The sequence below is a fragment of the Solenopsis invicta genome, chromosome 1 (assembly GCF_016802725.1).
Source record: "Solenopsis invicta isolate M01_SB chromosome 1, UNIL_Sinv_3.0, whole genome shotgun sequence".
Taxonomy (NCBI): domain Eukaryota; kingdom Metazoa; phylum Arthropoda; class Insecta; order Hymenoptera; family Formicidae; genus Solenopsis; species Solenopsis invicta.
The window spans coordinates 4905014-4919943 of NC_052664.1; the positions used below are offsets into that span (position 1 = coordinate 4905014).

Below are 14930 nucleotides of genomic sequence, written 5' to 3' on the forward strand. Positions count from 1 at the left end.
TAAATATAACATTTACTCTAAAAAAAAACCTTTTTAAAATGTTATATGTATTAAGATTATTGTGTGCATTAAGATTGTTAAAAACTAATATTAGATCATACAATTAGTCATGTGTTCAAACATAAAACATAAAAGTATAATATTTTATTCACAAATTTTATACATAAAATCTTAAATACAAAAGTATATGCAATAATTTGAATTGTATTATATACGCAAAATTTGAATGTAACTAAAAATATATGCAGCAAAAGTTTAATGCCATTATATTTTTGTACAATTTTCATAGAATTAAGTTTCATAAAACATGTTTAGAGTAACTAAAATAACCAATGGGATCATAATGAAGTAAAAACTGGACGTGTCCAGACCGCATTAATTACATTCTTGTAAATATATTTTCCGCAAATATTGTATATAAAAATTTAATGTAAAAAATCCTAGCTACTTAACCTTCAAGTATAATAAACAATAAAGTAATAATAACGTTTACATACACAGAGATTAAATTTACTATTATTGATAAATTGTTTTTTTTTATTCGTTTTAGCAGTGTCGTTTTTTTTTCAATTAAATTTTTTTTATTTTGTACTGCTAATTCTTTGATTAAAAATTATATTCCGTTAAAATATATTACTTGGATTGGAATAGAAAATCTTGGAATAGAAAAATCTAAATGATAATACAAAGATACATACCGCTAGTTTTATTTTTTTTAAATAGTTGTACAATAATTATATTTTAAGAAAATGTATATAATTTCTTTCTAATTGGAATAATTTAAAAATTTTATACATTAAAAAAAAATACATATTGAGTTAAATTACACATTTTTGTAATATTATTTTTTGGGATATCATTGAGGAGAATTAAAAATATTACTGCTTTGATTTTTGATACAGCAATTTTGTCATTGAGGTGCGTACATACACTTGGCGTTTTTTTTTTTTTTTTTTTTTTTTTTTTTTTTAAGTAATGCGCGCGCGCGCGCGTGTGTGTGTGTGTGTGTGCACATACAATAATCAGCAAAAATATTCTAAACCTTCACCTTTTTTTTAATACATTTTTATAAAGTTAAAATGAAATTAATTTTTAATTTAACTAAATCTTATTGACATACTAAAAAGTTTATAATTTTCGAAAAATTAACAATAAAAAGAAAAAAATATATGTATGTACTTATACAAAAAATTTCTTGTGTTTGTTATTATTTGATTAGGTATATTAATATAAATAAACTTAAAACAGTTAATTTAAGAAGACACTATTAATCTAGACTCGTATATGAAAAGAACTTATTTGAGTTAGATTATATTGCGACCACACCTAATTGTTTGTCAAGCAAAATATATTAAAAACTATTTTACCCAAGTGACCTAAAGTCTCTACTAGTCTTTCAATTATGAGCATCGCCGATTTCTTTTCTTTTTTTTTCTTCTCTTCACCGACGGTATAGTAAACAGCTAGGATGAACTAGCTAAGGGAAAAAGGCAGGAAATTCCATCCTTTCAATTATATTCCTCCGATTCCTCCCTTCTTTTTTTTTTACCATAAAAATTGTAGAAATTCCTCATTTTTCAAAATTGTTAAATGAAAACAATGAATTGAGAATAGAGAATAGAGAAAATTTTTTTAGTATTAACTTTGTGATACAGATAATCATTGCAGCCCATCAAAAATATTGTGACAAAGATGTCTCACAATTATACAGCTTTCTCTTTTATCTAAATGGGTTACGTTCAAAAATTGTACTCGTCGGGTAGAGTTACTTTGAGTGACCAATTAGGATGAAGAAATATTAAAATTTCTTGATACTGTAAAGGTTGTGTCAATGGTGCAATACAATTTTAAGGATGTGCAATGTCGGACTTTTACAACAATGTTGTAAATAAAAAAATTGCTAGATTTGCAAGACAAAAGCTAAATATAAATACAACAAAGAAAACGAATATTGAAAAGACTTTTTTATTTTTAAAAATATCTTAAAAATGTTTTATTATTTTTTAGTTAATTTTTTTGTTTAAAATACTGCAAAAAAGTACATTAAATATGTGATAATATTATTTTCAGTTAAATTGTTAAATATAATTTTAAAAAACGCGTAAAAAAATGTTTTTATATCTTTTTTCAGTTATCGCGTAGTAAAATTGATGTTCTCTCATTTTCCTCCCTTTTGATGAAAAATTCTCTCCCTTTTCAATTTTGGAATTGGTCACCTTAAGTACGCTTTGGTAAAGAATTTGGAGAGAAAAGTGTGGGAGAACGCAGAATAATATCGCAGTGGGAGACTCCTACTATATACAGTACTGAATTAGAGACTACACCTCTCTTATCTTCTCTAGGACGGCCCTGCGCTTGGCAATGTGCGCGCGCGAATGCTATGTTGCGGCACGTATCATGCATAATGGGCGGAGAAGCAGAGAGAGGGAAAGAGAGAGAGAGAGAGAGAGAGAGAGATTGCGCGAACCAAGTGCCGTTGTCGCGTCGTGCAACATGGCTACCAGTTCGCGAGAAGTCGTGATCGCGTATGTATCGGGTAACACTCATATATATGGACTTTCCTCGACAGACCGTCAGATGTCGCCATACGTACTTTGAACTGAGTCGAGTTTGCTCCTGTATGGCGATCCTCTTGTTAGTCTCGCGAAAATCGTAGGTTTGATATTTTCTATCGTTGACGGCATATAGTCATCAGCGGGGTGGGGCGGGGGGAGGGGGAGGGGACAGTGATCGAATATTGTGACATCGATTGAATCACGAAGCTGAGAGACCGTAATACTGCCGGATTTTCATATCGATACTGTATTATAGTGGACAAGACTAACGACAATCCATTTATCACTCGTTGAAGCAATCGAACATCGTGACATCTTTACGCGTATAATTGATTCCTGCCAATTAAAACAATTGATTAACTGTAGAACTTTGAGAAAGACACGAAAGCTTGAAGAAGTCGAAGGCTCGCGTGATTTATTCCTTAGCAAGATTGACGAATCGTGGTTAACACAAAGTGATTTCATCCTTGGGCTGTAAGTTACTGAAGATTTCACCGACTTTTTTCGAAGAAAGATGTATTACTCATAGAAATTTCCAACAACTGGAGTTCGTGATATTGCGCTAATATTCTTAGTGAATTGATTAGTGAAACGACGTTCTAACCTTTTATTGTTTCATCATTATATTATGGTGAAAGTAGCCAATAGATTCGCTATTATTTGCATTATTATTCCGTAAAAAGAAATCTCTGAAAGGGTTTGACACGGAAATCTTTTCAACTCATTTGTAGGATCAGACATTACAGGCGCTATTAGTTCACCTAAAGAGAGTGCAACAGCCGCTCCCGACAGTCCATGCTGTCCTGCTGAAACAAGCACAGCGGCGGCAGCAGCAGCGCCGTCAAACGAGCAACAAGAGCAGCAAACGCAGCCCCAATCCTACCAACATCAAACACAGTATCAACAGCAACACGCAGCCGGAAGTATTGCAACCGCTGCATCGCAAGTTGCTGAGGACAGTGGAGCCCCCTGTGAGATGCGGAGGACACCACCGCAAAATAAAGGTAAGTTTCTTTCCTTTTAAATATACCAGGGCCGTCGTAAGCATGGATACAAGTTATGCAACATCTAAAGCTGCCTCAATAAGCGAGGCATTAAGCGAATTGAATTTAAAATTAAATTTAAATCAAATCAAATTAAAAAATTAATTCTTTGTTCCTATCTCTTGCATGCGTTTACTTTTGTCAGATTTTATTTTTTCCAAAAACCGAGTACTGTACAATTACTGTACTTTAAAGAAACCGAATCACAAAATTTGAAACTTGACTGAAAATTTGAAAATTGACTGAATCTCATATGGCATAAGATCTCGCAACTATGATTATAAGATTCATTGTAAAATATATAATTATAATTCCAAGATATATTGCAATTTCACATATAAATTTTAAAAACATTAAAATGCAGCAATATTTTAAATATATTATGTAAATAAACTGATAAGATTTTATATATAAATATTTGTGTATGCGTACACATTTGCTGCTTTATTAATTTTATGCGAGTCTTGTAATGAATTTAAGGGAATCGGAATAGGAATCTATTATCGCTAGTTATATGAAACCATTTTTGAAAATGTTTTGTAATAACAATTTCTGTAATTATAGAAATTTTTTAAAACAATACAATTTTATTTTATTATTTTGTATCACAGTAAAGTTTTAATATTAAATTTTGATATGATTTTAAAATCACATTAATGATTTTAGAGCGCTTTTAGGGTTAATTATTTACAATCATGCTAATTTGTAATCATGTTTCGTAAAAAATAAACATACTGTTTATACAAGATGACATCAAATGCATGATCTAAACAAAATTACTTTTTAACAAAAACGTAAAAAAGGCTTCTTATTAAAAAAAAAATCTGTTGTTTCAAAATACCCAAGTAATAATATCTTTAATTTTTTATAAAAAAGTAACATTACAAAATTGTGTTATTTCACTAAACTCAAGTAATATGCATTTAAAAAAAAGTATGAAATCTTTAAATTGCGCCAGTTATCAAATTTTTCTTTGCAAAAGGAAAATTAAAGATGTTACTGCTTGAATTTTTTAGTATAATAGGTTTTTTATTATGGATCACGTACACTTTTTTGCCTTCTCTTAAAAATGTAATTTGTATTTTGTTTAGTAGATAGGATGATTACGAAGAAAGATCATAGACAAGCTTTTTGAGAATGTAACCTATATTTTAATTTAATGTTTAAATTGGGATCGTTTTGACTTCACTTGTTAGTTTTTATTAGCCTAGTTACAAAAAATACATAATTATTAAGATTTGAAATACTATCAATATTAAGAAAATAATATAAAATTGTAACGGTTGAATGGTGTATTAACATGTATTACATTTCGTTGGCTGTGAAATATTATTGTTGTCTTTGTTGTTGTAGTTTTTCCAATCTTTATATTAATTTAAACTGAAATCATGTATTATCTATTTGTCATTTTTTTATGTGAGAACTATGTATTTTTAGTAGGGTTTGGAAATTTGAGCACGAGCTTAAGTTGTGCGCGGAAAATCGTTATGTGCGAGTCGAATGCTTGCTGAAGTGCAACAGCGACATTTCTCCTTAGATTTATTAATTTCCTTGTCATTAATGCCTCTGCATAGTTAACAGTCGTGGAACTAGAAACTGAAATTCTTCAAATTGAGAATTAAGAAGCCTTTTTTTTTACTAGTATATTTCGTAGGTATATTCCATAGGTCATGTGCTAACTGAGATTGTATTAGAAAGTTATAGGCTTACAATATAAAAACAATTGAATCAATGTTAGAACTTTGTAAAATAATGTGTTTGATATTCGTAAATTGCAATATCCTGCCATCACACATTTGATCGCGTTTCATAGCACGAAAACATTTCAAACTTTGTGTTAATGCTGTTATATATTATTCATTATTAATTTTATGATCTTATCTCTCTCAGAACGTAATAAAAATCATTAATTATTGATTAGAATTAATATATGTATACATATATATTTGATAAAAAATAATGATATTAATATAAATAATTTGTAACAGAATACTTCTTATAAAAATTACAATAATTTTATAAACCGTACAGCAAGTTTCTTAATAAAAAATAATAAAATCTAGTCTAATTTCAATATCTGCAAATATCTGCAATTTTTTATTGGACTTTAAAAAATTCAAAGTTATAAGTATTGAACTACTAATCTATAACTATAGTAATCAATGTTAAATTTAGCACCAAATATAAAAAGTTAATACAAAATTACCTAATAGGAAGTGTTATTCCAGTAAAATAATCTCACAAATAGAACATATTTTATGTAAATAACAACGATTGACAATACTTAATAAATGGTTTTGGCAACGGTATATTAATGATCGAGAGCATAAAATTGCGTTTCTGTGTACGCCATTGCAAATTAATATTATTGACAAAAATTCGTATTTTTTAATATTTTAGAATATTTACAACAATAAAAAACGCTTAAAATACTCGAATTAATTACTTGAAATTTAGGACAATTTTGTGTTATAAAATTGATTTAAACCACTGTGCGTCAGTAACCTTTGATAATTAGGAAGCAATTTTTGCCTTCCATCGAATAAACAAAAAAGAGGTGACACATGAATTTATTAAAGATCTTGACAGCTTTAATCATCATACAAATAACATAGACAAAACAAAAAATTTAAATACTATCATTCTCGGTTTTCATCGTTTCTTATATAGACAAACGAGACAAAACATAATCGAAAATGAGTTGATAAGGATGAAAAAATCCTGTACAAACAATTTCAACAAAATTTTTATACGTGTCGATGAAGCAACGTTACGGTTGTATAAAAACAAATACAGAAATTGAAGAGTTACATGATAATATCTTAATAAAAAAAATTCTTTTAAAAACATGAAAAATTTTAAATATCTTTTGTTAAATATTGTTAAAAAAATTTGTGTTTAATTTTGAGATTAAAATGTGACAATGTTTAAAATTTAAAAACAATGTTTAAACCATTAAACTCACAAGTGGGTCTGAGATACCCCATATGAAGTTTTGAATGCTTGCTGTGTGAAGACGGAATGAGATAGGGGATTTGGACTAAGACATAAAAAAAGTATGAAATACTTTGTATTGATATGGTTGATCAACTTTTTTTGATCAACTAGAATTCGAACGGCAGCAAAGTTTTGTTAGAGTCTGCAGGACTACGATTGTGTGTGAAACTTTTCGTGAGTAATCTTATGTAAAAAAAAAATTGAATGAAACACATTTGAACTGATCCGTTCGCGTATGTTACTTTGTTTAAAGTTAAAATACTATATTGCCATGGAAAAGGGGACTTCTGCGCAGGATCTGAAATATATTATGAAACACATCAATTTTCAATTTTAGATACCTTAAGTTGATCAAAAATACCTCATATTAGCCTTGTTACGTAAGTATATTTTTCAATAAAAATAACAATAACATAATTTTTTTTTGAAAGTATGACTCTTTAATTTTAAAACGCTTTACTGTAAAATCCTTAAAAGTTTTTTCTTACGGAAATATGATTTTTTAAACGAAAACTGGATTTTTGAACAATTTCTCATTTTTGCTTAATGGTTTTTCTTTTATAATTTCACAATAAATCATTTTTCAGTCAATGCTGATTATTCAATCATATTTCTGAGATTCTAACTTTTATTTAAAGAAAAAAATTGTTGAAAAATATCAGGGTTGGCATGGTTTAAACCACGGTTTAACTCACGTGGTTTTTTTAAATTAAAACCATGGTTTTCCATTATAACTTTTTCCACATTTCCCGCAAATGACCAATTCTGATGATGACCTTGATAGACGGCAACTTGTATCTTGGACATTTTCATAGGAAACGACTTGAAAAAAATGCTACATGTAGTTGAAAATATGAACAAAATGATACCAAAGTTTAAATAGATTCCAATTATTTTATCCGCCTCGAAGAAATAGTAAAAAAAAAGCTTAAAAACAGCCTTTTAATGTGGTTTTTTCCCTTAAAATAAGGTTCCATTGATTTGGATTCATAATTTAATGTTAATTTGTAACATAAATAATGCTTATTCTTATGATACAAAATTAGCGGATAATGTAAGATTTTCACTAATTATAGCTTCAGTTCTCCGAGTTTAATAAATTTTAATACAAATTTAGTGTTGAAAAGTACAAATTACATTTTTATACTTAATGTACTTGAGTCGAATAAGGCCCACTTTTAAATTTACCATTTAAAAATACGCTTTATGTTTGAAATATATGCTTAAAAGATATGTCAGGATGTAAGTAAAGAGGGATTAGAGAATTAATACCGGTAGAAACACGTTTATTCAGTGCAATAGAAGCTTGTAATAAAATGGGTAAATCAGCCGTTTTTATACAAATTTGTTTTAAATTTAATAAGTATATATTATTTTATGATTTATTACAACATATTATAATATTATTCAAATTTCTAATTATAGAAAAAACACACATGTGTATATATATATATATATATATATATATGTATATATCGATTTTTGGAATAAGTATACTTTTTTATAAATAATGTATTATTAAATAAGGCCCACTTATACATTTATTGTTATTACCATTTGTATGTATGTGGCTTGCAACAGAGAAAAACGATTTTCAATAACGCTTTCCATAAGCTAAAATTGCACTAAAATAGCCAGGATTTCTTAAAGTTAAAATATGAATTATAGACAAAATTAAACAATAATTGTGATGGTTTACAGTAAAATAGATCTTAAAGGTATCTAATATCGTATTTGTAATTAATAATCATTTTAACAGTGAGTTGAAAAATAATTTAATTCTTTTGTTATTTTCAATTTATTGTTAAAATTCGGGCCTTATTAAAAGCACAAGAATTTAATAAGGCCCAAGATCAGAGTTAAAAACATTTTTTTTTTTTGTTTATTTAAAAATGTTTTATATAGATGATAATTTTATTTTGGCGAGTAGTTGAAATAAACATTTATTCTCATTTAGTTTATTTTAATATCTTTGTAAATAGAATTTATAAAAAATAAAATAATTTAGGTGGGCCTTATTTGGTTTGGCTACCTTATATATATATTTTTTAAATTATACATATACATATGATGCAACATTTCTAGAATAACAAAAATCAAATTTCATACTTTCATTAATAAAAAGTTAAAAACTACAAATATTGTAAAAATATATTGATAAAATTAATAAAAAATAAAAAATGATTTACTTTCAATTTTAGCACCTTCACCTGCAAAGCTAGGGTCAGTCAGTCGTGCACTGTGAATTTTTCATACCTAAGTATTGAAATAGCAATTAAAAAGCGTCACTGCAGCGCCATATTTCCTTACCGACGAAATTTTTTTAAAGCGGGGTATGGGTGCGTGTAGCATGTACTGTACCGGCGTACGCAATAGGAGAAATTTTGCTCGGACGCGAGTGACCCCACGATGGTTGATAAGAGTTAATAGATATAAAAAAAGCTATGTTCTATCTAATGATAGCTTAAAGAATTTACAGTTTTAACACTTATTATTACATATAACATTAATTATTAAATAATATAATTTTAAAATTTAATAACTTAATTAATATTTTAGCATTAAAAAAAAGTAGCGAATTGTTATTTTCCTAGTAATGATAACGCGTTACTTTTTTTTTAGGTAACGTTATCAATCTTGTCTTTCTCTCACACATTTTAAACACACTTTTGGTCATACGACGTGATAGCAATTCACACTGTACATGTGTACTCTACTAAAAATGTGCTGCAGACCACTGTAAGATCGATATTAGCTTTTTTTCATCTTTGTATTTAATAAAATATTAATATTTGGTTTCTACACTGTTTTCAACATTTTACGTTTCATATCATATATAGAATGTATCAATGCTTTTCTATATTCATTTATTTAACACTTTGTTGACATTTTGCTGATTTATTAAAAAATGTTGCAATTAAGTTGCCAATAAGGTGAGTCCCCATTTACAATAGTTCAAGCAAAAAGAGCAGGCAAAGTATAACAACTTTACAGTAACTTTGCGACAAATGTGATAAAAAATGTATGATTATGACAATATTTCGACAAGCTGCAAGTAAAAGTTTAATTCAGTAAATAATTCTGCCATTACCATAGCAATATAACGGTAACAGTTGCTAGAAAAAAATTGATTGCATTTTTTTGTTTTTGTACGAAATGTTATCTGGGCAATATGATAACAATTGTAATCGATGATAATATCCTTTAAGTATAATATATTTGATATAAGACAGACAATCAACGCGCATGAATTTGTAATAATGACACGCACGAACGAGTGGTGCTTAATTAGAAATGACATCTTCAGAAAGTGACGTGTCGCTCGTTGAGTCGGTATCGTTTTCTACGATGACTTCGAAGACGGAGACGCGGCGACACAGTCGCTCAAACTGCCGCGTGAGCAAACGGCCACCACGCACCACGGCCACGATCGCTTCTCGGCATGTTGCCTGGCCTCGTTGCACAGTGTAGCGCAGCTAAGCAGTTAGCCGCGGCGCTGTGATACGTGAACCAGCGACTGCATTAACACGACTGCAGCTTGTCGATTCGGAGATCCACTTTCTTGGCGCGATTGAGTCTTTCTCGTGATAAATAGATCGACCACGTGTCCGAGCGCGTGGTTTTTGATCTGAATTCTTCCATGACTGTGCGCATCGTGCGTTACGTGTCGTATCGATCCGAACACGTGAACCAAAGGTAAATCTTGAAGGAACCGACATTCTCGCTTAATCGGCGAAGACGGGAGAGAAAGAGCGAGATAATACAAAGAGATAGACGGTGCGAGAGGAAGAACGGTACATCGGGTAAGGAAGGGAAGAGAAGGGGAAGACGAGTTGATGGAGGAAGAGAGGGAGGAGAAAAGAACGAAGGAAGGGAGAGAGAGGGAAATCGCTGACTAGCAAGTACGCGGAACACGTTTACGATCGCTGGCTGCGGCCATCGACATCAACAGGATGATCGCATCTCCGAAACAAGTTCAACTTAGAGTCCTAGAAATCAGAGAGGCGTCACGGCGTGGTTTGGCTAGGTCGATACTGCTATTTTTTTTCCTGATGGATACTAGAACGAGCGATATATGAAAGTCGATATATTGTAAGAAGAAAATATTGAATCGATTAATTTGATTATTTTCTATTTAAAAAAAAAAGGCAAACCGTTTATATACTGCGCGATTACAGCTACAGCAAGGAAAAAAATGGATCTGTGTCACGTGATTTAGACTGCCAATCATATCATACCCTTCTATGTTGCCTCTCTGATTTTTAGGACTCTAGTTCAACTTAGCAGCAACAACAGCGAAGTGACGGATTATTTTGCAATCTTTTTAAATTGTGGAAAGTACGAATGCGTGCCTCGTATCTTACTTACGATTCCCTATCGTGTATCATAGGATTGTACATCGATTAATCATTGACTCATCTAAATAATTACGTGCTATGAAAGATTAATTTTTCAATACTATAATACAATACAATTTGTATTTTGGGTGTTCAGCGTAATTGGATATATAATTACAATCAATATTGGCACGCATATGGATGAACGATACAAAAAAAAGCATTTAAGATGGCATACAAGGTGGGGAAAAAGTATTAGAACAGCGAAATATCTCAAAAACTAAGCATTTTATAGAAAAGTTTCTGATAAAAGTTGTAGGGTTTTAAAAGATCTCTTTACTGGTCTTATCAGTTTGACCTTGGATGGCGTTGCCAAGGTCAGATTGAAATCATATTAAATTTTTTAAATGGAACACCCTATTTTTGATTTTAGAATCTAATAGCTGATGTCGAGAACTTTCCAAAACACTATAAACAAATTTATTTTTGTTAAGTACTTTCCGAGTTATGAGGCTTGAAAGTTACAGTACACCAATACTTCCTTAATTAAGGGGTATCGGTACTTTAATAATATTTTATATGTTTTATTGTATTTTCTTGTAATCGATTTCGAGAACTTTTCAAAACACTACAAAGAAGTTATATTAAGTACTTTGAGAGTTGTGAGGCTTGAAAGCTACAGTGTACTGTAACTTTCAAGCTTCGTAACTCCGAATGTACTTAACGAAAATAAACTTGCTTATAATGTTTTGGAAAGTTCTTGACACCAGCTATTAGATTCTAGGATCAGAATAGGGTGTTCCATTTAAAAAAGTTAATGTGATTTTGATCTGATCTTGGCAACGCCATCCAAGATCAAACTGATAAGATCAGTAAATAAATCTTTTGAAACCCTATAACTTTTATCAGAAACTTTTTTCTAAAATGCTTAAATCTAGAGATATTTTGCTATTCCGCTATTTTTTTCCCACCCTTTATACATTTAACGGATCAAAATATGACCTAACTTTGAAATTTTTTGTGAAAAACGAAAAAGATAGAAAGGTTGTGTTTATTTCATTGTAAAGATTATACTTTTCTCTCTTGCGCTCTCTCTATTTCTCTTTCTCTCTCTCTCTCTCTCTCTCTCTCTCTCTCTCTCTCTCTTTCTCTGACATTTAAATTTTAATAATATCAAATGGCGTTGCTATTTAAGTTTTTCTAAAACTGTTTTTAAAAATAGCGTTTACCATGGTCACTGTCTCATCAGAACTTATTAGGACTCATCAGAAAGCAAAATGACATAAACTTTATAAAGTTAAAACATATAAAGTATTTGAGCCGAATAAGATCCACTTAATAACTTATTTTATTTTATTGATATGTATTTTTTTTTCAATAAAATTTTTTACACTTTTTTGGGGGAGAAGGAATTTTATATATTTTTTTAAAGCATTAATATTATATATTCTGGCTTCATTGACTGTGTTTCAACTGCGACAAATATATGGCGCGCAATTTGAACAAGTTGGAAATTGTTAAAATTAAAAATTGTTATTTGCCACTAAGAACCGCTGATTAACATAAGCTTTCTGATCTTATGTTTTAATTGCGTCAATCTGATATAGCTTATTATTATTTATTTCATTCTGTTTAATTTCTATTTTTAGGGATATTGAAATAAACTTAGTGAGGCTAAAATACTTCGCTGTTAGCTCACTCTAATGTTAAACATCACAATTATTTTTAATTGTATCTTTCATTAATCTTTTAAACTTTGAAAATTTCTAGCTATTTGGTTACAATTTTAGCTTCTCAAAAGTTAGCAGCATTAAAAGTCATATTTTAGTGTTTACACATAACAAAAAATGAAATCATAGCATTAGCTATGTAAATGAGCCTTATTTATTGAGTACGTTGCTTCTACAAAATATGTTTATTCTAATAAATTGATATTTATATTTTAGTTATTTTTTATAATTAGGAAGTTGAATATTGTAATATGTTAAAATAAACCATAAAATAACGTATACTTCATAAACTTTATTGCAATTTTTATAAAAAATATTTTATATGCTTAATTCATCACAAGTTTTTATTGCACTAAACAGACGCGTTGCTGCCGATTCTAATTCTGCAGCCTACTTCTCATGACATGTCTTTTAAGCATATATTGTAGGTATAAAGCGCGTTTTTAAAGGGTAAATTCAAAAATGGATCTAATTAAGTGCTGAATCGTATTCGGCTACTTGACACAGTTGTTTTTTGAAATATTGCGTTGGAACAAAATGGCATTTGATCAGTCGACATTAGCAATTTTTTTACTATAAAATTTGCTTATTTTTTGATCACGATAAACAAATTAAGCACTATAAAAAAAATCAAACATTAAACACTAATTTTTAGTGTTTAGAAAAAATGCGTAAAATTGCAGGTTGATCAATCAAACCATCTTTGATACAGTGATGATGCATTTTTATAAACAAGGAAATCTTGAATAGTGGTGCCATTTTATATTTTTTTTTAATAAAATTAAAATAGCAAATAGAGAAAAGTACGCTCTTTACAATGGAATAAACACGACATTTTAATCTCTTTTTGTTTTTCCATAGCAATTTTCAAGGTTAGACTTTTGTCATGTATGACATGTCTAGGTGTATATTTTCTTTTGTTACATAAATTTTTTTAACTATATTTTTCTGATTCTGAGTATATGGAAATGTTTAGAATCGCCGATTGTAAATCTGAAATTCTTAAAGTTTTAATGTAGATCTTAATAATATATAGTAGTTTCTAATGGAGATTCAACAAATTAAAAGAAATATAACTGTCTTCTACATAATTAAAATTTTATACATATGGGATTTTTTAAGTTTTTGTTTTCAAATCTGCAATCAAAATTCGAAAATGTAAAATGGCAGATCCTCAATTGAAAAAATCTTGGTTACTTTTTAAAGACAATATCTCAGAAATAGATAATTAACAAATTGAATAACAATATTTTATTCATTCATTCATTATATAAAAAAGGGGAAACCAACCACACATTTGGCACTTTTTTTTATCTTTTTTTAAAAATTTATCCTACATCATATTCTATGCAAATTTGATGCATTTTTGTTTAGACAATACAGGCACGCGCTATTTCTTTTTTAAACTTAAGACTCCTGACTCCTTAAAAAAATCAACTCCGCGTTGATGATGGCGTAATATCGCGCAAAAAATTAAAACTAATAGGCGTGAAACATGACATGGTGAGATTTTGTTTTGTATGTCATTTTATTATTACTTAGGTTTTATTGTGAAAATATGACTTGACTCGTATTTACTATATTCGTAAAAAAAAAAACCGCAAGTAAAGATGTTTGAATTTTATAAGTAAAAGCACATTTTTTTACTTCTTTTAACAGCAGTCCGTATGATTTCCTGCTTGAATAGGCTTCACTTTAAGTGCTTTTTACGACTATTTATTGACTATTAGACAAAAAAAGGAGGATTGAGTTCCATTTTTACAAGTGTTTTAAAGCGATTTCATTATTTTGTTTTATCTAAATTCTTTTTATTGATAAATACCACGGATAAAACTTTAGCTTAACCGTGTTTTTTTGTCTGAATAGGCTTTATTTCAATATGGCCGACATCAATATGACCGCGGTAGCTACTCAGGAAACTTAATTCTAAAGTTAAAAGTACCTTACAATACAAAAAAGAACGTACATAATATATAATCTTAAAAATAAGTGCTTGGTGGTTGAACTAATTATAAGATGTCCACATGGAACGTAGGAAACCTGGCAGAGATAATATTTTTTGCAACGAATTCTTTACTAGTTTGAAAGACCGACAAATATGCAGTGCGCAGTTTGAAGGAACTTGTAAATGTATATAAATTTACTTATGAAATTATTGAGCACTAAGATCTGTTTTTGACTAATTAGCGGTTTTTCTCAATTTAAATATTTTGATACACTTTCTGTCATAATAGATTATTGCTTATAAAAAATATTAGCGGAAAGAAA

General features: G+C 29.3%; 1 protein-coding gene across 3 annotated transcripts in view; it reads left to right on the forward strand.

Annotated features, from left to right (window-relative positions):
- Nucleotides 1-14930, forward strand: part of LOC105205062 (ankyrin repeat domain-containing protein 12) — a 72760-nt gene that overhangs the window by 26970 nt on the left and 30860 nt on the right. The window contains exons 1-2 of one of the 3 annotated variants that reach the window (XM_039450751.1): nt 2504-2652; nt 3287-3559. In XM_039450751.1, coding sequence (XP_039306685.1) covers nt 3532-3559 — 28 coding nt within the window. In that variant the 5' untranslated portion in view covers nt 2504-2652; nt 3287-3531. Of the gene's footprint in view, nt 1-2503; nt 2653-2705; nt 3030-3286; nt 3560-14930 lie in introns of those variants that run through there. The other 2 variants (XM_039450367.1, XM_039449990.1) reach the window with 2 other exon arrangements.